Source organism: Anneissia japonica, unplaced genomic scaffold, assembly GCF_011630105.1.
Source record: "Anneissia japonica isolate Jap-2015-1 unplaced genomic scaffold, ASM1163010v1 scaffold287925_len434832_cov202, whole genome shotgun sequence".
Lineage (NCBI taxonomy): Eukaryota > Metazoa > Echinodermata > Crinoidea > Comatulida > Comatulidae > Anneissia > Anneissia japonica.
In genome coordinates, this window is record NW_022701900.1 from 266,230 (window position 1) to 291,819 (window position 25,590).

General features: G+C 32.3%; 1 protein-coding gene across 2 annotated transcripts in view; it reads left to right on the forward strand.

Moving 5' to 3' along the window:
* The window catches only part of LOC117103739 (dixin-like), a gene marked incomplete in the record, with an annotated part of 39,059 nt that overhangs the window by 10,466 nt on the left and 3,003 nt on the right, over positions 1-25,590 (forward strand). For both annotated transcript variants that reach the window (XM_033244346.1, XM_033244347.1), the window contains 13 exon segments: positions 13,112-13,241; positions 13,853-13,978; positions 14,514-14,760; positions 15,198-15,272; positions 15,980-16,122; positions 16,829-16,953; positions 17,868-17,957; positions 18,422-18,526; positions 19,201-19,305; positions 20,183-20,329; positions 20,772-20,861; positions 22,221-22,313; positions 22,791-22,892. In XM_033244346.1, coding sequence (XP_033100237.1) covers positions 13,112-13,241; positions 13,853-13,978; positions 14,514-14,760; positions 15,198-15,272; positions 15,980-16,122; positions 16,829-16,953; positions 17,868-17,957; positions 18,422-18,526; positions 19,201-19,305; positions 20,183-20,329; positions 20,772-20,861; positions 22,221-22,313; positions 22,791-22,892 — 1,578 coding nt within the window.

The window sequence follows — 25,590 nt, forward strand, 5'->3', positions numbered from 1 at the left end:
TGCTGTCATCGAAAAAATACTTTTTAAAGTAAAATGTTTCTTAATTCCATGGTAGTGTAGCTTAAATTTTGTGGTACTTTATGAATACATTTTTTTATTTTAAATGCTACTGTGTAATACAAAGTATTTTTAGTTAGGATTTTGTTTATGGATTTAGAGTTTTCATGGATATTTTTCTACTTGTTTAATTGTCTCCATCAAGATAAACCTTGTCAATAGCCAACTGTACCATTCAATATTGCTCTATGAGCTTTGTAGCAAAAGGACTTTGCATACCAAATAAGATTATAAGGTATGAGGGTTGGTCAAGCGTATGGCAGCTGTGAAAATACCAAGAAAAGACTAAATTAATAATTTAATTATTATGGATTATATGAGACGGTAAGGGGCTGTACGAGATGTGACAAATGTGGAATTTAATATTTTCATAGTATAAATATTTAGGTGCTTCTTTACCAAAGGTACAATAAAAGTTAGTTTAAACTCCCTAAATACCGTGACAATAAATATGTTCAGCAGTCAAGAAGCATACTATAGAAAAGCAGCTCAGTTGGCTAAACTGAGGTGATACTTAAGCTGGGCACTCCCTGCGCATGAGGATCATCCGCCGACGCGATTTTTTGAAAAACACTGCTAAAATGCACGCGCAACGAATAGTTCTTAATGACGATCCATTCAGACTGCCACCGGAAATCAGCAGACAGCATCGCGTCGTCTAGCATTCACAGGGAGCGGCATTGGATTCGTCGTACAACGCAGTGAGTGCTTTACTTTACCATAACTGCAGTTCTTGGTTCAATTCCATTGTTGTTCCCCCTGTGTTTCAGCTGGAGGATTTCATGGCAACTTTTAGTAGCCCATAAATTTGAGCTGCTTGTCTGATGTGCATGATAAAGAACGCAGTACACTTTTCAGAGAAGAGCAGGGGATTGTCTCCCAGTGTTCTGTTCACCACCAGAAAGACACCGCAGGAAGTACAGTATGTCTATGTACTTTTTCATGGGTCATCTTTGGTGTATTTTACACCAATTAAATTATATACCTGTCATTTATATTGATAATAAGTCTAGGACTTAGTGGTTAGAATTAGGCAAACAAGAAACACGAACTTAAGAAAAGAAATACTGTATTGATATTTATTCCTGAGATAATTCATATTTTCCTTAGAAAAAGTTCTTAAATTTTTAATTTTTTTTTTTTTTTTTTACACATCTTATTGGTTTTCTATTTTGAATAGTGTGCTAGTTAAACATATATTTACAATTTAGTGATTCATTACTGCAATTGTTCTTCATAATTGTATATCATTGTTTATCAATTGTCTGTATTAATATTGATAGTAATATTTGTTTAAAATCATTTTTAAGGGTTATTTCATTTAAAGAGTATTTTACAGTGTATATGGTTTGACCAGGTTTGACCTAGTTCAGAAGCATTGTAGCAGATACTATCAGCCAAATACATGTGTCTCTATTGGTTACATTTGTACAGTGTTAACCTTGACTTGTGGTTGTCAATCATAAATATTGTCACGGTTAATTCACTTGTGAGTCTCGGTTGGTGCTGAGTTTATACATAGTAGAATAAGGAATTATTCAGATCCATTCTGAAGTGAACCAGTCAATTGTTGGATTCATTCAGACGTTAATGGAGTGTTGAGGCGAGACAATGTTGGAAGCGATAGATAGGTCATGGAATTGGGAGTGTACACAGTAACAATGTAGATCTCTTCAGAATTTGTTTCAACTGGTACTTATATTATTCAGGCTTTTTGTGACATGTTGTCTCGGATTAGTTTGGAATTTTTCTTACTGTTGGAAAAGACTTTTTGATATTGATATTATCAAACAGTTGAATGCACTAGCTACAAAGAACTTAGTAGTCCTAACATAAATATTGGTAAATATTAGGAATTTTATATTTGATTATATAAATTACTTAAAAAATTAATACAAAACTAAAGTATAGAGTAGAGTAGGCCCACTCAATTAGAAATTTTATATTCAATTCTTTTAAACTATTGTGGGTTTAAATTAGACATTCCTCTTATAGTTGTAAATAGTTTTAACCTTGATTTTGATAAATAATTCAATTTTTGTGGTTTAAAATCATACCTTCATAAACCTTACTAAATTATATGATTATTACAGATATAAATGCTAATTTTCCAAACAATTTGTACTCATTAATTCACATCCAAAGTCTAAATAGAGTGTTAGTGTAGAGATTTGTGAATCATCATAAGAAAAAAATAATTATTGTATCCGTGACAGGATTTGAACCTGGAACCCATCATTGGAAAGCAAGTACCATAAGTACCAAACTATATCTCTGCTTCAATTAAGCAAACGGATTTTCAATGATTATTTGCTCTATAAGCTGAACCAATTTGTTCAACTAATAACCAGGTGTTTTGTTTGAACCCTGTTTTTGGATTCATCCTGACTTCATTCAGATTGTGTATGTAGTGGATGATGAACATAATCCAGAGACATTTCACCTACACTGTGACAGGTGATACAATATTTTGTCTGGAACTCAAACCTAACAATAATAATAATAATATCATTATCATTATTACATTAAATTACATAATAACAATAATGATAATGTTATTATCATTATTCTTATTACATTAAATTATCTCATTAATTGTGATTGATAATTTATGATAAAGACAATAATAATTTATTAACATGAATTATACAGTAATAATAATTTTGATAATTATAATTTAAAAATCATAAAAATGATTATTCATCTTAATAATATTAATAAATATAGGAAATATATTGTAGAAAGAGGCCTCCTAGACTTCAAGTCAGTAGATCAATCTTAATAGAATATTAAACAGAACGGAAAAGAAATTTAAAAAATAGTACGACATTTACAATCTCTTTAAAACTTCATAGGGGAACATAATTTTATGACCTCCAATATGTTTTGACTGTCATGTTTATAGAATATTGGCATCATAACCTTAAAATATTATAAACAGTATTCAGTTCTGTACAGCATGTTTTCAACTGCTAGTAATAATGATAATTTGGACGCACTCTTGACGCATCTTTTCCAAAGTTCTCAGAAACTGCATATTAATTAAAAGCATACAGTGAGATGAAAAACAAATTTTTAATCATGTATAATAATATAATATTGATTTTTTTTATCATCAGCCACCAGAAAGATTAAAAATAACAATGACTTTTAAATATTACATTTATCTGAAAAACAAAATGTATCATTGTACTGTATGTGTTATAGAAGAAAAGAAATGGAAGAGGGAAGGGATATGGAAGTGGTTAATACCATATTTTTTTTATTAGTATACTGTAGTTGACAAGTACTTTATTTTTTATTTCTTTATTTAATAGTCAGTTCAGGTGTTTTTTTCATACTATGCAAATCGAAATTGAATTGTATTAAATTAGTATGATAATATTAAATAAAAATGATAATAATGTAATGTAGTAATATTATGTCGCACTTGTTACTAACATATGATGTAGGTTATTACTTTACAAACGACTTTGTTTTGAATGATAAAATGATGTATAAAACTGCTGTATAATCTGTCATACACATCAAGAGGAGCCAAAGAAGTAGTTGTAGAATATGAATGGTAATTGTCTTGCTTAGTGTTAAGCCCAATACAAAAATATTAGTGTATGACCCTCGCACACATATCTTCTATGGTACTGAAAAAAAAATATATTTTTGAAATTTCTTTTATTTTATTTATTTTTTTTTGGAAAAAAAAAATCATGAAAAAAAAAAATCATTTAAAAAAAAATTAAATGTTTAGTAGATATTGTTTGTATTATCTTAATCATGTTTTACTTTGAATATCAATGCACCAGCAAACAACCCAAGGGTGATATTTGGCTTTAGCAAAATAACAAATAATAAAAAAAAACCTCCCTTCCGCATCACTTTTCCAACCTAGATAGGGTGATAAATAATAATATTTCTTATAGGGCCTTAGGGTTTTAAAATCCATTAGTATAGTTCAGAATGAGTGATTCTGCCTAAAGCAAGAGGACTTGCATATAAACAAATGTGAACAACACCTTTGAAATAATTGCTATTATTTATAGTGAGAGCAACCATTCACTTTGTGGTATAGTATGTCTTGTATCCTCTAGTGATCCTCTTTTGGGTAACAACAGTTAGTGAACAATCAATTTAATTTTAATTAATAGGAACCTGGACCCCTCCTGTCTTACAAACTCTTGTTTAGTCTGTGTAGCTCCATGATGTCAACCATCCCTTTGTGGTGTAAATCTATTGTAAAAAAGAAATACACTGTTTCTATAGTGACTACCTGTCTAATCTAATAATATAATCTTGACAAATATACCTACAAAAAAACTGTTGATTAAAATTGTGAAGGCCTCGTCTCACTGGCGCCACCTGGAAATCAGGACCCCACGAATATAAGTATGAAGTTACTGACAGTATACTAAGTCAAATTTAATATTTTAAATAAAGATATTTGTTTTAGTATTGACCATTTAATTTCAAACAGTGGTCTTCTTCACAGGTCTAGATAATAAATTATTATAACAGTTCTGCTTTATTGATTATTTATAGGTGGTTGTCAGATCGTTGAGGCTAATTGATAAGGAAGATATCTTTCACCAAACAACTCCAAATTCACTATTTAAATATAATCAGATGATAAAACACAGTGCGACATAGTGTTACGTACATACACTATGCAGTGATATTGTTTGAAAATAGGTGGGCACAAAACTATCATTGAATATGTTGTCTTCAGGTCAATTTTGTATAATTAATACAGAAAGACACGTATCTTATTATACTTTAATATGCAAATTTACAAATGCTACTGGACACAATTTTCTCAGTGTGTTAATTGATAAATTTTTTCAGCATCACAGATTAACAATTTAAAGACTAATATAACATTTAGCAGCTCTAGCTTTTGTCCACAAAGTGGACTTCATTAGGAGTCTCCATATTGTTCTACTTTATAGTACTGTATTTAACACACACAGACGACACCTTTTATACAGTCTACAGTAGGTCTGTATATTAAGCTTTCAAAATTTATAGCGTGATATTGCAAAATGGGGAATAATATACATGCTTCATAGTCCATATTGTAAAAATTTGTGTTTTTATTCTGATTTAAGGTAATTTATCTCTGTGCGTAAAGTGCTTGTTATCTCGTTGACATCATCGAATATCATTTACCAATATCATATGGTGGCGTGTCCTCGTAGATAAGTGTCTTCTTTGCCTATTGCTAGTTCTATGTACTACTGTACTACTCAATTCAACAACAACTCAAAATATTTGCTACTGTAAAGAATTTTATTGTGAACTAATTAGTAATTTGCAAACAAATTTTTACTTTTTAAATGCAGATTAAGCATCTGAATATAGGTAAACCTAAAAATAATTACTTGATGCATTTCTAATCTATGTGATTTTCTTGGTAAAAATATGGATGAAAATATTCTCAAGATTGAATTTCATTAGTCTGATTTGAGCATGGAGATAGATCTTCATGTTGTTTTATAAGTAACTAGGACTTTGTCCATGCTCTCATTCATTTATGTTAATTAGCTCTAATTAAGTATGATTGATTTGCACTTTAATAAGATATGTAATTGGCAATCAATCATGTCTTGTCTACCCTACAGCAGGCTAAAATACTGGATGAGATAATCCAACGCAACAATGCTACAGTTCTCTAGATACCATACAATGTGTTTAAAAACTCTTTTCGTGATTTAATATTAAGCTCAGGATATATAGTTCTGTAGCCCTATATGTCATTGTTCATTATATTTAGAACAGGACTAATAGTAAGTCATTGAAATTTGTTGCATTTACAATAGATTTCAGAAATATGGTACAGTAGTTATTTTTTGAATAGACTCATAGAAAAAAATATTCTCCATGGCATAATGTACATTGTCTTGATATACGTAGGCTTTCCCCTCGTAAAATATAGAACATTTAATGGTGGTACCTGTACTATTTGTATCTTTCGTATATAGTTCTGAGTAGGTTGATCATTTTTCTTTTGGTTTCTTTGGAAAGTGAAATGATGTGGTTATAGCATAAAGAAATTGTTATAGTATTAGTTTTGATATGGTTTGGGCAGGAAGGAATAGCATATGGTTTAGGCAATAGTTTGACACATGAATGAGTTCCGCACACCAGGAAACTTAATTTGTTTCATTGGCTAATGATTATTTACTGTGTTTTCCATGAGTGAGTTAGGCTTGAATTGAAAACATGCTATCACAGTCGGTGGGTTTTTACATCCCCTTTATGGACGTTGAACTTTCACTTTTGCTTTCGTTTTTTGTTTAGATAATGTGTTGTATATTAGTGTGGAGAGCAAGTAAATCTGTATGGTAGTGAAGGTGGAGTAGCACTCAGTATGTCCATGTGTTTTGTACTTGGACCCTTCCATTGAATGAGGGCTAATGAAATATCATGCTATTTACATTTTTTAGCACCCCTTTCTTTTAAAACTCTTATTTTAATTTAAGCTGTAAAACATAATGAGTACAGGGTATTGCTGGTTTACTTTAGCAGGGTCCAGCATTATATTCCAGAAATAACATGGTGAATATAAGATCTGAAAACTATAGTTTAATCAAATCGGGAAAAAAGTCCCTGTCCTTAACATTGTACTTACAGTAGTCAAATATCTTTAGTGTTCCTAAGTTTTGTCTTTGTTTTATCATACATTTTCTTTCAAAATTACCTGATTTACAGGTAATAATTTGCTATGGAATTCTTAGCTGGCTTTGCTCTTTAACTTGGATGATTAATGGTAACTATGGTGATGCATTATGAACTATGTCAGGCTGCTTGAGTGGGATTCAAAATCATTTCACTGCTGAAGTGTCAGTTGATGTCAGCTTTCAGTTTGCTTTTAACTAAATGTTTTAATTGATTGATTGAAAATGTTGGTATTGATTAGTGATTGATTGGTTTATTAGAGAACTAGAACGCTGTTAATTTTGTTGAGAAAAGACGTCTGGAACCACTCCTGTGCGACTGCTTATCATGGATTACACGCAATGCTGAAGCCAATACTTCTTTCATAATTGAAGAAGAGTATACAATAATTCCATTCAAATACATCAAGAAGGAATTGAATAAAATTGGAAGGTCTGGATTTTTTTACGTAAACGATGGATAGATTTTTTGTTATTCAAATTGACTGGTTTATCCGTTCGAACTTAACCTGGAATTACTCACAAAATCACGAAATTCGAAGAGAGAAATTCTTGAAGTAGAGAAGTTATTGATTGATTGATTGATTGAGATTCAGAATCATGGATTTAGCTGGTTCTCAGTGCCATCTTTTATTTGAACTTGAACAACTGGAGTGTAATCATGAAACAAACAATTCTCCTGAGCATATCAAACAATCCGATTCCCTCCTTCGTCTCAAGAGGGCGTCCTTACGCAAACACGCACCTGGGTCTATACGCAGCTTTTTGTTCTCATTGTATCATATTGTAAAAGCTAGATGGAGTATATTGCATGCATGGAATTTATACCAAAAGGTAAGAAATTTATACCAAAAGGTATGTTTGTCTTGTGTAAGGGATTGTCACCTACAAGTAGGACAGTGATATATTCGCTATTGACAATCCTTGGCACATGTATTGTGTGCTTAAATAAATAATGAAAAATAAAAAATAAAATATTGTCCGAAATAAAATACTGAATGAATGAATGATATTAACTGTATACCGTACATTTTGCACTGATAAACTTTATGACCTTGTGTTTGTAGGCATAGGTGTATGCCAGGGGGTCGGGAAGGTTATACAACCCCCCCTCCCAAAAAAAAATTTTTCTAAGGTCCACATTTTTTCCAAAGACTTTTTTCTAGGGCCTTTTCACAATGACATGAATGAAAAAGCATTGATGAGGTACCAGCAATGAGTCCAAAGTCCTTGCCAATTGCGTGACATAATCTCTCTCAATTTCAGCAATTCTGAAACTGAGCCTGCCATTCGCTTCAAGCTGGTGGCGCTGTAATCAATTTTCTTGTCTCCCTGAAAAGTTCCAAAAAAATTATGATCACGACCCACCCAGAAAAACTCCTGGATACACCCCTGGTAGGTGGCGCACAGAGTAACAACCTGTAGTGAATTAGGACTCTTTAATTTGCAGTTAGTTTGTTAATAAAAAAAAATTGTGCTCTGATCTTTATGTGCATCATTGTATAAATGCTACAGTGTGTCGGACAAAATCCATATTTTTGTACTAAGAATTAATATACAGTACTTTTGTCAACAGTGGTAGAGTGTGTTGTAACTCCTTGCACCAACCTGTGATAGCAACCAATAACAGTATAGTAGGTCTGATATACCTACCTACCATACTTGAAACTGTATTGATAGCCTTGTTGAAGTATATAATGAATTAGAACCTTGTTTATGCCATATGGTGCTACATTTTCTACATATGATATTGCAATTATATTGTCATAGATTCCATAGAATATTAATTAATTATTGTTGTATGATTTATAGTTAATTAATAATCTGACATGTATTCTCTTGCTTATTGATATTAATAATTATTCAAAAAAAGTGAGAAAGTAACTGTATTATGTAAAAATGATATGTTTCTGTAAAATTCATTTGTGTAAAATTTAGCACCACCGAACCAAATATCATTTTCAAAATTACATATTTTTCATTTCTCTCTTTATTTAGGAATTCATATCCATAGAAATATATACATAGATACAAGACCCTAGCGGGCTATATGAATGAAAAAGAAAGAAAAACAAACAAAAAACAAAACAAAAAGCAGAAAATGCTACAGTATATCAGCATACATTGCTATCTCTCCATTTCCTGAAATTTAAAAATGTTAAAAATTTTTATGGTTATCTACAGCATGTTGATTTTTCTACTTGGGAACTTCCTTTTCTCGGGCTTCTACTACAGGTAATTTTCTTTCCCCCTCCAACACAATTTTTTCCCTGACCCATCTTAAAATATTTGTTAATAATAAGACTTGACTTCATCATTACTTCATTCTAGTGGCTTATTTTTACTCTTTACATACAATTATTTATTAATTTGTTATTGTTGTCACTGATGTTATTGTTGTCATTGTGATGTAATAATACAGGAAGTCATCCCATTGTACATCATGACGTTTCCCTTCAATTTGCTCGTTATTTATTCCAACATAATGTGGCAATACCTGACGTCTCAATTCTCGAGGGCATAATATGCACAGGAGAGTGTTGGTTAGGCAATATTGACATGGCAGTTTGTATGTAGTACATCAAATTCACAAAACAGCTCATTCTATACTTTTGATTAAGGAATTAATTTATGCCACCCACTTTTTTTTTCGAAAACAGATTTTGTACCATAAGAAATATGCTTCTCTAGTGGGCTTTCCTATGGAGTTAAACAGATATAATCCATTACAGTACTCATGTTTAAAAAAAAAAAAAATGCATGTATAGTAAGGAATAACAATAGATCAATTCATATATGTTCATATTTAATTTTTAAAAAAGGGATTATTCATCTTTACTCAGTTGTACACAAAAATGAATAAAGCACAAGTCAATGTTTATTTTAGTCCCATCTTGTGGATATCCAAACATTTTTCAACGAGTTTTCTAACATTTCTGCATGAATAGCCGAGAGAATGAGTCAGATAATGGTATTTGCCGATTAAGGCGTGTATATCTAACTGTGTGCATAAGATGCGCTGTTCTAGGAATCAATAAAATGTTGATCAATATTACTCAGACTGTTAATTTGGGCACAGCTGTGAATAATGGCAGGATGAATGTGTCTGTCTTATAGTTGATTGAAATATACTGAATACCTGACACAACCAATCAAAATGCCCAAAAAATCATGTGATTCTTTATGTAGAGGTCAGAAGAGGTTTAAAGTGAGGGTGGTGAAGTACTATACCCCTCTTTATTAAGATTCTAAAAACTAGCGGTGACAAACCATAAAGTGTCCATCTGTTTAATCGAGACAATAAGTTGGTACACTGTCGATTACATTAATAATAATACACATTTTTAAAGCGCCTATTAAAGCAAACAAAACTGGCTTGTCACCGGTGCTGGAGGATGTTAGAAAGAAGTTGAACTATTTGAAGTTTACTAATGATACCCCTAGATAGGCCTACTGCACTCACCAAAACATAAATTTACTAATTTTTCTATCCAAATTTGTTAGTTTCTGAGTAGTATACAGTATATTGTTTAACTGATTACAAATTCATATGTAATTGAAATATTGCAATACTACTGTACCGGGAAAACTTGTACTGAATAGGACATTATTTTTGATCTTGATATAATAATAAAAAAAAACCAAAAACACATGTACTGTACAGTAACTGTACTGTTACCCAAACCATCAAGAAATATTCAGCTATATTAATATTCTAATACATTTAATTATACTGTTAAAATTGTCAAAGAAAAATGTTCTCAAACAGAATTCAGTACTGTCCGACTGTCAATATTATTATTGTTATTAATTATTGTAATTAGATTTTTGTTATTAAATATTTATTGTTGCTGTTTAACTTAACACAGGCGCCAAAGGAGTATGTATTCACCGCTGCCTGTCTGTCTGTTAGAAAGATTACACAAAAACTAATGAATGGGTCATCATAAAATTTAGTGGAATGGTACATAATATTCGAAGAAAGAGATTATTAAATTTTTGGAAGCAAAGGTCATGGTCACCAAAATGTTTTTTACCCTGAGCATAAAAGAATGTAAGGGAATGGCCTGCCTACATATTCGGTGTTGGAACACAGGGCTGGAAATACTGGAGTCGTCCATCATACACAGAGTGCGTTTTGTTCGGTATTCAGACACAGGGCTGGAAATACTGCATTCGTCCATCATACACAGAATGCGTTTTGTTTGGTATTCAGGCGCACTTATAGAGTGACTGCTCAAGTTGTACATTGTTTTTATTAATTTATTTGTTATTTTCATTAATTATTTTTGGTTCATAATTTTGTTATTTATTTTGATGTATTTCTTCTTTAACCCGTGTAGCCTGATCCTCCAGGATGGACACTAGGCCCAGCTTCACATACAATAAAATGCAATTACAGTGTAAATGATAAAAATCATGAGATAAAACTACAAAGACAACCAATAAGGCTATAGAAATTTAAAATGTTATGATACCGGTAACTTTATTATTTACTTAAACAAGTATACTCGTGTGCACTTAACAATACACAAATGTGAATTTTTACAATAATAGTCTCTGGAGGTAACCAGGAAGGAATATGTGTAGACAATAGGATCTCATCCACTGTACTGTATTTCAGGACTTGGTTTCTAGAATATTCAAGGAAGTAGTTATAAAATACTGTATTATTAATAGCAACATACAAATATTTTACCATTGCTTTTTCATGTATTAGAAAAGAAAATATATAAAACATAAAGGCGTTCTTTTTTTACCATCAATGACCACCCTTCCAACTAATCCAGAGTCAGTTAAGTATTCAGAGTTTAATAAATTAGATAATTTGAGTCTCACAAGAAAATTAATAGGGAATAAAGTTTTTTTTTATTACAGTACAAAAATATTAAACAAAAAAATGTGAGAGTGCCATTTATAAGCATTTAGAGGTGCCATATTCTCAAAATTTGCTAGGTGTGGAGAAGATCATCATGCACCACCGCTGGTCAAATCCTAAATCCGCCCCATGGTGTCTTAAGAGATTTGAAATCTAGTACTGCAGGATTTCGTGCCCTGTCATATATTTTGTTTTATCTTATATATTTTGAGTATATGTTTAGCTGGATTAAAGTGAGTGGTTTACCAATTTAAGTGTGCTTTGATAATCAGCAGATATTTGTATAAATTTCAATGAAAAAATAACAGGCTGTTTCTGCTTGGTTGAACTTAACAATCAACACATGTCCGCACTACAAAGAGGCCTGGTAGTAGCTCACAAAGCCCATGCCAAGTTTTCTTTGTTCAACCTAATATCATATTGAAGAAGAGAATCAACACAAATGAAATGAACTGGAAAAAATGTGTGTATCAATTGCCCAGCATAATTCTTATTTTCCACTCAATAGTTGGTACAATTAACTGAAACAATTTACTGTTGCCCTGGTAATTAGAAAATATAAATATTTGATGACCTGATTTTCCATTTCATTCATCAGAAGTTATTGTACAGGTGAAGTGATATAAAATATAATTATGGTTACAAAATAATAGATAGTTTTACAAAACCTGAACTAGATTATCCAAACATTTATAAATATTAAAACTATTTACATATTTGTACTTCATTCTTCTAATCATCTTTCTGAGAACAATTTAATTTCATCGCTGTAATATGAATTTTAATAATTTATATGGTCCATATAATAATACTGTAGTCGTCATCAACCATCTGTTGAAGTTCCGAGGCTTGTTACAATATCTACCGACAGTTTACTTTATTCAAACCTGACTTCGCATATTGTATTAGATGTTAGCAACATTGTAACAGAATAGGTCTGCAAATAGAAGACTATTGCAGTAATGAGCGACAGATCATTTGAGCGAGCCATATTCGTAAATTTTTCTCTTAATAAACATCTGGTTTGTATTTCTACTGTGCATGTGTTTGTGTATCCTTGTTTCACAATAATGTTTAAATTATTTCCTTGTATTCATTCATGCTAATACTCACAGTTTATAATGTGAACCATTTTGAACCATAAACAGATGGTTATTTTTAGTATTCATGTGTATATCGTATTTATTTTTCTCTGTTGAATGACTTAAAAAGATGTGCTGGCCATTGACACACAATGGTGATCGACAAACAGGATTCCATGAACCTGTGATGAGGCGTGTGTTGCATTGTTTTGAACACCGGTCTACTCAGACTGCTACAGCAGACACGTCGCATCATAAAACTCTTGGAGAGCAGAGATGGATTGGTCAGCCAGTGACTGACGACGTTTCCAGCTTTAATGACGAAAAATGACTGATTGTCGTACAGAATTTTTAATCTTATTTATTGCATGTATTTACCATTTAGAACACCTAATGTAAATCAATTTATTTATATTTTCCAGCAACAACTTCAAGCGTATGTAGCATGGGTTAACTCTCAGCTAAAGAAACGTACAGGATGTCGACTGGTGGAGGATCTACGACATGACATGCAAGATGGTGTTGCCCTTGTTCACCTCATTGAAATTGTCTGTAGGTTATTCTGAATTTTGTTATGGTAGTAACTTATATTCATTGTTCACATCTACAATATCTAATACAAATCAAACTTTATTAGCAACTGTTATGACTGCATCTTGGAGATTGCCAGTAGTTTGTTAAGTATCTCACTCATATAAAGGTTAAAGAACTACAGTAATTGAGAGCATCACTGTTGATTTGTTCAACTGGTACTGCAGGGGTTCCAAAATTCCTGGAACTCGTGGGAGCTCATGATAATTGGGACAGCCCCATGCACTACCGCAACCAAGCAAGAACCTCTTGGAAAATCTCCTTAAATTTTTCAAAATTATTTTTAAAATGAAGAAAAAAAGAAAATTATATTCAAATGTTAAATCTTAGAGATTTAACACCTAGAGGTGCAATAATCATAAATTTTTCTTAGACCCTCCATCTGTACAAGTCCTGCCCCCGGCCCCTTCTATTTCAAGTTCCTGGATCTGCACATGCAGATCTCTCAGTATTGACTTCTAACTTGGGACCTCTGGTACTGTAACTTACAAGTTTGAAATTACTTCATTTTCAATGTCACATACTGAATATTCAGTTTAGTAAGGATGTTTTTAAATCTATTTCTTCCATAGCTGGGGAGACATTGGCGAGAGTGGACTATAATCCACAAACATCCACCGCCATGCGGGAGAACGTTGAACGGGTATTACAATTTATGGCATCTAAGAGGATACGAATGCACCACACGTCCGCTAAAGGTATGGCAGGATTAGTACAGACCACAACATATTTTAATGCAATATTCATTGCAATAAAATACAATATTATTACCTGTTTAAGCAATCTTGGGCTATATTCTGCAACAAAAATCATAACTTAATTCACTTGTCTACACAAGCATCGACTTTTCTGGGTGCAAGGAAATTGGACTTTTAATACATATTGCCATGTCTTGAGTATCTGTTTTTGCAGTATTTATTAAAAGACACGTTCTTGCAGTTTGATCTGATTTTGAACAAGATACTAATATTTTTAAAAAACATGCACTACTGGTGTACAGTATAATTGTTTTAAGTTGCAGGAACTGAAGAAAAAAAATGTTTTGAAGCTATGAGATCCGTTATAAAATACTAACTGGTATTGTGATGTGATATGTTTTCATTATGATGGAGTCTCCATTTTACCCATAATGCTTTGCGGTAAACAATTAGATTAATAATTACGCTTGAATGGCATTATTTTGTGAACTAATGGAAAAGTAATTTAAATAAGATTAACATTTCATTTATCTAGATATTGTTGATGGTAATTTGAAAGCTATTATGCGGTTGATCCTGGCGTTAGCAGCGCACTACAAGCCAAGTAGCGTGAAACAGACACCGCAAACCCCACAAGGCACTCCACATCACAAGCCACAGAGGCAGCAATCATTTGCTGCGATGGCTGCTGGGGCAGCTGCAGCAATCCGGGATGCTCGTAAAGATGTACAAATGGCTGGTGGCTCGTTACGAAGGTCCAAGGGGCGGGAGCAAGCAGCTCGGTAGGTAGATTTGTTTGTAACAATAACATACATATAGTAGTTTGTTTGTTTGTTTTTTGTTTTTTTGCTTTACTAAATAACAGTTACTGTTTACTAACAAAACTAATGTTTTAAAATGTTAATACAACATTAAGCTGGAAAATGTGTTTCAATAACAAATTAATAAATGACAATTTCTGTGCTTTCTGTGGATTTAATTTCTTTTCTGCTTTTTATTAATGAGCATAATTATTATTTATTGATGTAGTTATTGTGTTTCTGTTTAATATTCTTGCATATGTGTGTTGGGTCAGTAAGCTTAACACTCACTGGGAAATATTCCCATAGCTTCTGCAGTTTTAATTCCTCTTTAAATTATTATTGTTTTTTACTTGTTTTTGCTTTTCTGTCTGTGATTGTATTTATTTTAAACTTGTCTTGCATGCATCTATGTGTAGCTTGCATGGTCACTCTGGCCTCCACCGGTCCAGTCCGGTTTCAATGGAAAAGGATCCTTTACAGAGATGTAGAAGGTAAGGTTGCTTTTAAGGTACTGTATGCCGCAAAATATAATTTCGTCTTTTGTCTGGGTTTTGGTTAAATGTACTCATTCTTTGCTTAAAAATGTATATTTTGTACCTGGCATTCTATGACAGCTTTGGTCATTGAATAACAGGAAATTGGGTAAAATGTGCTGAAGTGCTAACACTTATGCAAATGTAATCAGGTATTTGTGCGACCTAACATACATTGTTTGATAAGCTTTCATAACCTGTAAAAAATGTTAGTATCCATTTCATTAAAATGATTAACTTTGTCAAAATAAAGGGCCACAAAGGACTGTGGCGCTCTGTGAACTCCAATTGGCCAAGAGTCCCAAGTCTCCAACATGTCATAGGAATCGTCTGGAAATTGACGAAGTCTTCTGCACTCCCACAAGCAAACGCCTGCAAATTAACCCATCTACCATAAATTTAGAATGATTGCATATATTTACTAATATTGATTGCCTCCCTGAAATTAGCTGGCTCCGAGTATCACCACGTACAGCATAATACATAAAGATATTATATTAATGCTTGCTCTACACCATGTAGATAGTTCTGAAAAAAACTATTGTTTGTTGAGAATAGTTTTATATATCAAGAAAGATATGTCAAGCATTCTCATTAATCACAATGAAATGGCCTCACCCAACTTGGGACCACTTATAATAATAGACTTAAATTCTTGTTTGTAGTCCACGTGGAAGCCCAGCACCATCGGCAAGCAATACACCTTTACACAGCCGTACGGCAACACCGGTACGTGCCTTGTTGGAATCTAGGAACAGTCCGCTGCCCTCTAGGACTGCAAGCTTTGCATCAGATCATTCTGATCAAGGTATGGAGTAAAATCATTGGTTAGATTTAAACTTAAAAAATATTTTTATAATCAAGTTTTTTTTAATTGGAATAATATAGTATTTTCATTACTATATGTTTTGTCTTATGGGGGATCAGTCAAAAAACAAATTAAGGCTTATTTGATCCCTCATCCTTTAGTTGCATTCTCCTTGTGTTGCTTTCTGTGGTCTTTTTTTTTAATTTTTTCCACATTTGTTTACCAAGAAGTGAATTTTCTGTTAATTTTCTTATGTTCAAAAGGAAAATACATTTTGATTTGATTTGATATTTTATTTTAAAGAGTGTATAATGCAAATATAAAAGTACAAGGCACTTTAAATTCCAGTATACTCTCTTCATAGTATAATTTTTTTTTGTGATTATCCAACTTGTCCATGGCACGATTATGTGCTATTACATTTATATCTGGTAACGATAAATTCATACCACACACAAATATGGGTAATTCTCAGATAAAACTTGATGGTGTAAACAAAGCTTTAAAGGAATAAAGAAAAACTACTTCAAGATTCAATGTTATATATATCAAAACATTAATTGCTATATTTAATATTATGGTTATCATTGCTATTGTTTTATCTATTATTAAAATATTTATGTTTTACCTGCCAATATAATTTCTTTGAAATTTTTTATTTACAAAACAATTTATGTTAATATGCTTATTTGTCTGATTTGAACAGGTAGTGAATATGGTAATCTGTCAAGAAGGACGTCAATTGCGTGGAGTGATATTGACGACGATCACGAAGCAATGAAAGTAGATGTTGAGGACACCAAGAAAATGCTCCTCAGCCTCCAAGAAATGGTAACAAATTTCAGTTCTCTATAAACAAAATAATGGTAATACTTTCTGAGGTCTGTTGTATCTGAGTAATGGGCCTTTACGCTAAGCCACGCCCCTTGGATATTGTTGCTAAGTTCCCACAAAACACTATGGTAAAATGTATGTCAACATGTGGGGTTGTGGAACCGTATTCTTGGCACTCTTCTGATTGGTCAGTAGTTTGAGGACGAGTGAAACAGCTTTATGGATATCCATTTACTGTTATCGCTTGTCCTTTAAGAAGAACATTATTGAAGCTGTATGTTCAGTGGCGTAACTCCTATGCACTCTCATGCGGCGGTCCACAGGGCCCCCGAACCCTAGGGGCCCCGAAGGGGCTCTACCCATAGGTTTGTCATTCTATGTTCTCTGACAACGTAGTTTACAGTTCGTAAATACCATAAGCTCTGAGCCCGAGCTCTGACTAGCTATGCATTGCATATTATTTGCCAGTTCTTCAAGCCATTGATTTTTAATAACTGTGGTACAGAATTTGTTGGGAATTATCAGCTCCAGTGATTGGAGATGGATCCATTATGAACAATTAAATGCTATCTGTATGCCTACAGATGTAAAAGACATAAAAAGTTACAACTTTAGGTCCGTAACAACACCCAAATGAATAAAAATTTACTTAGAAAAGAAATACATTTATAAGGCGCTCAAAATACTAATTTGTCAGAGTTTCCGGGGGCTTCACCCACCCCTGCAGTGTCCTAGCCCTCCTCCTTGTCTGTTTCACTTGCAAGATTCACCTCCCCATCGAAAATCCTACCTACAGGCCTGACTTATTAGGGCCCCCAAAGACAGTCAGCTCCAGGGCCCCACAAACTCTGTGACGCCACTGCACTTATTACAAAATAGCTATTATTGAGAACAATCTGTTTATCTTGTAGTTGCTAAGTGGCAAGGTAGCAGATGAAGAAGGGGTTGGTTCAGATGCCGAAGAAGACCAATTTGACGGGACTGCCTACAAAGACTATGTGGTGAGATGTATTTCATTATTAGGCTTAGGCAGTGAATTGTTCTTAGGCAGCCTGCCATCACAGAGGTTGTGAGTCCAAGGCACTGGAATTTGATTCCTTACATATTAATACTTAGTTATTAAAATATATTTCAAATCAAATAGCTACTTTTTATTTGAGGAATATGGTATATTTATGTATATTTTAAAATCTAAAAAGCATCCAGACATCAGCATCATAGATTATGTCGTATGGAGTTTTTGATTATAGTAGTATTCAATGGCCCAATGTTTAGACCTTGAGATGCTTCGACTTGGACTGAGGACTAAGATGTTTCCACTGAAATGATCCTTTTCTATTTGAAGAAGTTTACTCTTGGCTTAAACTTCAGGCAACTATTCTATTTTGTATGTTTTATATTGTATTTTTTTAACTGACAAATACATAAAATGAAAACTTATTGCTAAATTGTCTTGAAATTGCAGGTGGTATTACAAGCTCGTTTGGATCAACGACAAGCAGAACTTAAAAGCACAAAAATGGAGCTATCAGAGATGAAACAGGAATGTCGCAATTTACAGGGTGCAAAGGTAACATTCCACAAGGAACCTTTTGTATAAAGCAAATAAGATACACAATGCTATGATAAGATAAATAAAAAAATGAATAAATGCAAAGTGAAGATTATTTAACTAAATTTTCTAAATCATTTTATGACACTAAACGAAACTTTATATATCTATACATCATGCCATGCTGTTATTTCCCTCTTTTCTGATGTTAAAACAACAGTTTTTAATGATTTGAAGGCTGATTTCTCAAAAACTGTTCTTTAAACAGCTGTATGTTTAAACTCATATAACTTGTAACGAAATGTCAGATTATTTTACCCTTTTATAACTATCATTTTACAGCTAAACCCTGTATTAATAATTAAAATTGATTTTTGCGATAAATGACTGCTTTGGATTGTCTTTGCCACAAATATTAAAGACGACATTTACATGGATAGACCTAAAATAGATTGCCAGCAAATAGAATCTATGTAAGAATATAGGATGGTATTATTAATGCATCTGTTAATTGAAAGCAAAATTTATGTTCTATTTCTTCTATCGAAAATGAATAACTTAAAAACTGGTCGATAATTCAAATATTAAATTAAATATTGAATTTTATTTAGGTTTATTATCTTAAAACAGTGTATATTTATTTGAACAAAGATACATCTACATCTCAATGATTTCTCCTTTTGTCATTGTAGGCTGGTGTACAGTCGAGATTAACTGACCAAGACAATGCATTACTTCAGATGAAAGCTGAGTTGTTGAGGGTGGGGTTTACCCAGCAGAACCTGGAGTCTGAGAATGTAAATATACTATTTAAATTTCTATATATTACTGCTGAAGACTAGAAAACCGAAAAAATAACATGTAAAGATAGAAAATGAAATTGTCGGTATATTGCCATTAACATGACCAAAACCAATCTGACGTGACTACAGTACTGAGACTGGATTCTAGTCCCTAAATTTTGTCTTAATCAGTGAAATTGGCTAAAAATAGGTTTTGGCACCAATGTCGTTCCACATTACTTCTTTGCACCAATAGCGTTCCATACTATAATGTGCCTGAGTTAATTTCAACAATATAAAAAGATTCGCTATTATAGGCAGACGCAATAGGTGCTCTCTGAAAGTTTCTAACACTAGGAAAAATCAATAAATTTTAGACTAACGGAAAGTCTATTACAGTACACAACTGAAGCTTATATAAAGCCATCTTGAGGTCAATACATTACAGGGTTGTGAATAACATCAAACATACATAGTAATCATAGCCTTTGCAGAAGTCTGGTTTAATCCAAATGCCAGGCTAATGTACAAGATTTTGCTTACAAGAACACAAAACCTTGTGTTTGCCTATTGCTACTAGAAAGCTCTCGGATTGCAATCAAGAAGTATGTGATTAACCATATATAATACTATTAAATAATAGTAATGTTTCTAATATAGATCTCTAAAGCAACTAAAATATTTAATAGTACTCCTTAATATTTGTCTTATTTAATTTATTGTCAGTTTCTGTAGTATTATATCAAGAATTGGACTTTGGTGAATATCATATGTATATGTGCCTGTTAAACTCAAATTTGATAAATATAATAAAATTAATTTCTAATTTAAACTTAGTATTCCAACTTTCTTTCATTCCTTCAATATTACTTGATTTTTTTCTTGTATGTAGGCTGATTTAAAACGGCAACTGGAAGAAAAAAATAGAATTGCAAACGATGTCACAAAGCAGCTACAACTGAAGGATAAGTTCTTGCAACAACAGCAAGAACAAATTGAAATGCTGACACAACAGCTGCAAGAGCTCAACTCCCTCAGGGTATGTATATAACATGTGTTTGACCATTTTGGCCTCTCATATTTTGGCCTCCCATATTTTAACATTAGATTTAATTTTTAGAAGATTATGTTTTACATATGTTTCACCCTAAAGCTCTATTTACACTATTAAGTTCCATGTGACAAATACCTATCATTTGTCCATATATGGATGGATATGACATCATCATTCCCATATATGCAAAAATCACAAATATATTTGATAGTGTGGACAGAACTTAATTCAGTTTACAAGTTGATTGATTGATTGATTGGTTGATTAATTGATTGATTGATTGGTTGGTTGATTAATAAAAGGTTTCTCAAGGTTTCACCTTTTGCATAAATACTTATTTCTTAACAAATCAACATAATATATAAATATTAACTGTCATGGTGGTTTAATAGTTTTCCTAATGACATTTAATTGTCTTTTTTTCTAGACTGAGCTTCAAAATCAGCTTGAAGAGGGAGGGGGTGGTTTACAAGAGTTCCACAGTCAGATACAGCAACTCAGTGATAGGCTAGAAGAGGTTGGCTTGGCAGAATTAACCAGTTTGATCATTATAATATATTCTAAACTAAATTATAATATATTAGGCCTACAAAAAAACTTGTTTGTTTGCTATCATCCGCCGCCCCTAAAATCCCGAAAATTAGGAGCGGGTTTTTGGTTTTTTTTTCAAATTTTTTTTTTTTTTAAGTTTAAAAGACCAAATGAAAACCACTTTTTCGATTTTGGCACAGATCCGTGTTACATGTAAATTTTTACCATTTAAATTTTTTTTTTTTTAAATTGATCGTTTTTCTGTTAAAAAAAAGATAATCGCGTAGTTTTCATGATTCCACCCGCCCCTGTTCAAATTTTTACAATGCGACAGCAAACAAAAAGTTTTTTTAGGCCTTATAGTGATCAAAGTGTTTCTTTATAATTATAATATATTATAATTTAGTTTTTAATATATTATAATGACCAAACTGGTTCTTTATAATATATTCTTAACTAAATTTCTATTTTCATAGCGTTTTATTCTTTTGAAGGGCTCAGCATCTTTACAACCTGACGTACAGTAGAACCTCGTTTTTACGCACCTCAATTATACAAAGCCTCAGTTTTACGTACGCCTCGTACAGATGATGATGTCATCAAAAACCCCCAAAATACTCAAAACAAATGGCCCCGTTCAGGGCCACAGTAAATAGAGATTTGTTAGTTTCTGTAAATGTTTAATATTTCAATACTATAACAATAAACAAACCGTATGCAAAGTATTTAATTCCATAGCAACGTTAATTGTATTTAGGCCTAATTAACACCACATGGACTGAGCGAGTGATGAACAACTACCCAACCTTCATTTTTACGAATCCCCTGATTTACATACGCCTTTCGGTCCTGTACCGTACGTACAATTGGGGTTCTACTGTATAATAATTGAAAGCAGCTTACCTCAACTACATTGGTAGCCGCAATGTGTGACATTTATTGCCTGGTTCAATTCTGTTGCGTTTATTCTCATTTTTTTTTACCTGGAGGGCTAAAATGCAAGTTGAAGTAGCACAAATATATGTCTCATGTACATTTAAAATGTTATTATTCAGTAGTAAATGTAGGGGATTGTCTTTCAATGTACTTTCAATTCACAACCAGAAAGACCCTACTGGAAATAAGTCTTTGTTTCACAATCGAAAAAGTCCAACCCAAATCCATTTTCAAATTAACACTTAAGTTATTTTCAAATTAACTCCTAAGTTATTGCATTCCAGCCCATTCTAGATAAGCATGTAATCTGATATTTTGTTATATAATCATTTATATTATTTACAGTTCCAATTAGATTCAGAAATGCAATAACTTAAAGTTAATTTTTCTTTTATTTCTTACAATCTAGACCAGCCTATCCATGCACATCACATCACAAGATAATAAACTTTGTAGTATAGAAAGTAGATTTGGCCTCAAAGACCAAAGTTCATACAGAGAGGTAAGTACATGTTGCAAGTCTTGTTCTTAACCTAGTGTCCCACAATCGTCAGTGTCTAAGATGTGGAGCTATAGCTTAGTGAAAAGGCTGCTTGAGCTCAAAGATTAGTAACTCCAACCTTCTGGGTTCCCGATTTAATTCTTGGTTGAATTCCTATAAAACCCTTTAATTTCATAAGAAAAGTTTATTAGGTTATCAACCACTATATAAAGTAAAACCTCATCTAGGACAATCTATTAATGGGTCATTTTCATACTCCCTTACTGTTGAATGTGAATGAGCTACAACCATTTGTAATCATTGGTTGTCTGCATTTCAGTTTATTGTTTTGTATGAAGTATTTATGTATATATTATTATGTATTCAAACTATATTTTGTAGTACAACAGTTAAAACCTAAAAAGAACATAATATGTTCTGAAATCACCCTGTATGTTAGCAAATTTTAAAATAATATTATGTTACATTGTTTTCTAGTCCACCGAAGAAATGCAGACATTGAGGAGCGCCCTCAGAAATTTGCGTAGTAGCATGAGTAGTCATGACCCTCACCACCATTCGTTGGACACATTAGAACAGGTGAGTTGGTACAAATACTGTAAGAAGTTTAGCAGGCAGTTGTGGGTCTGTGATCAAGGTACCTCTTGCCCTAACCAGTAGGTGATATTCAAAGATTGGAGATTCTTGATGTCCATTGCTGTTTATCTGTTTATTCATTTGTTTAATTCTTTCTTTGTTTTTTTGTTTATTAGTATATATTTATAGTTTGCATGGCAAAGTAATAATATATATATTAATGCTTGCAGTACACCACGTAAATAGTTTTGAAAATAACTGTTGCTGTTGGTTGAGAATATCTCGACGTTTCAATTGAGTTGCTTCAATCATCTTCAGGAGAATAGTATCTGACATGCCCCACCCTTTTGGCTTTTGTATTAGCCTTTTCACACATAGTCTCAGCTATTGTTTAGTTTTCAACCAATCAGCAGCAAGTCTCACTACCAAAAACATATAAGTATTTCACTGTTTCTGGAATTTCTACAGATATTATTCTCGAAGAAAATTTAACCAACTCAATCAAAACGTCGAGATATTTTCAACCAACAACAACAGTTCTTTTCAGAAATATATGAGTTGTACTGCAAGCATTAATATATATTATATTTTTATATTTATATATTTGTTTATTCATTTATATTTTTTATTTGTGTTTGTGGTTATTTATATATTTCCTTATTTTCCTGGTTTATTTATGAAAGGCTCTGTGACAGTTCTTCTGTTGTATTATTTTTTAAATTATTTATTTAGGCGTACAACTCATGCACCAACAAATGTCAATAGCGAATATATCACCGTCCTGTAGTTGATAATCTCTTACGCAAGACAGACATGCACACATGATGCTTTACATAAACTAAATCTCAATATGAGGTTTAGGGAGTGGAGTTGTTTTGGTTGTGAGAAAAAACATTCTGCAGCACTGGCAGGAATTGAACCCAGGACCCTGGGATTGGAAGGCAAGCATCTTAACCACCAAGCTATTTAACTCCACTCCAATTGATACCATCAATAAATCTCTATTTATGTTTAATAGATACAATTTTATGTGTTAGTAATTTCACGCTTTATTATTTAAATTTTTTCAGGGTGTAACTTCCATGATGGAGAGGATACAAGCTGGTATTGTATCTAGTAGAAACAGTGATACGGTAAGATTTACAATGTAGGACATTGACTCAAACCACTAAAACAGTACATCATTATCACAGCTGTTAATTCAACCAAAAAGTCACTAAGGACATAAAGGCACCAGACCATGGACTATATACATACAAGAATTACAAATAACACAGTATCTTCAAAAGTTTTTAACATTTATTTTTATTAAAAGTAAAGTGTTTTAAAAGAGTAAATATTATAAATAATCATTTATCAAATTAGCCATAACAATCTCTTCAATGGATTGACAAAGCTGATATCCATCCTAATATGAGACCAGCTCTGGCAAAACCTGCCATTTGTCACAATTTCTAATTTCCCACAAGCATCCAAAAGGTCGGAGAATCAGAATTTTCAAATTTTTGCATTTTATAAAAGAAGATATATTGAAGAACATTTCCTCAAAATGTCAATTACTAAATCTAACAGAAAAGTATATTAAAATTGATTGTAAATACAAATCTTAATAATAAACTATTGATTTTGGAATCTTTGGAAGTGGTTTTATCAAAACCTACTTGGCTGATATCCAATGAATTAATTATTCATAACTTCCGTAATACTCAGCCAATTTCCATCAAAAAACACTGTTTAAAGAAAAAATCATGCAGAATCTAAAAACACCAAAAACTCAATTTTGAATATTTTTTCCTACAAACAGCTGGTTTGCACAATAAGTTGACACCATCAATAAATCAATGTACACTAATTGATGTTCTTTAGACATGATCACTTCTTTAATATGTAAAAATATATTTTATTTTATATTTATTTATAATATTTTCGATATTGCACACATATTTAAGATAGATTTGAATATTGTGTCGATTTTTATTTGATGTATCTTCTCTTCTTCATCATTAGACAGCTGCTTGCTAGTGATTTAAGACACCTTTTGGTCATCCTGTCAGGCCTCTCTGATTACTTGTCATTTCTATCATTTTGTTTTATTTATGTATTTCTGCAGAATGAATGAAATGAAATATATGAAATAGAAATAGATTTAAAAAGTGAAGAAATTGAATTTGGCAATTAAAATTAATACGTAGAATCATTAAATTTTCCATATCATTTATCTTACGATGACAATACCAATTAATCAACAGTTGTGTGCTAATGTATTTTTGGGTTTTGAAAAATTATTTAAGGCTTGATTTACAACTTTTTGAAGAATTCAAACATAATTTTTCAATGAAAATTTTCTTTATTCTTGTTGCCAACTTTGAATCATCTAAATGAACAATTCCTATTTTTATAGCAGTGTTGATTAAGAAGTTATCAAATAAGGTGTGTTCTCAGTGGCTTATCACACCCATTTTTCCCCATTGAAAATTTTTGAAGCAACATAAAAGATAATGCTCAATTAGTTAAGAATCACCTCAAATCACCTTATTTTGCCATCCAGCACCCCTCACCTAATCATCGAGGCCCCCACTTCACCTTCACACCCCATTAGCCCCCCCCCCATTTCCAGATTCCTAGATATGCCCTGTCTCTTATACACATCTTTCTTTTCAGAAATATCTATGAGTTGTGCTGCAAGCATTAATATATATTA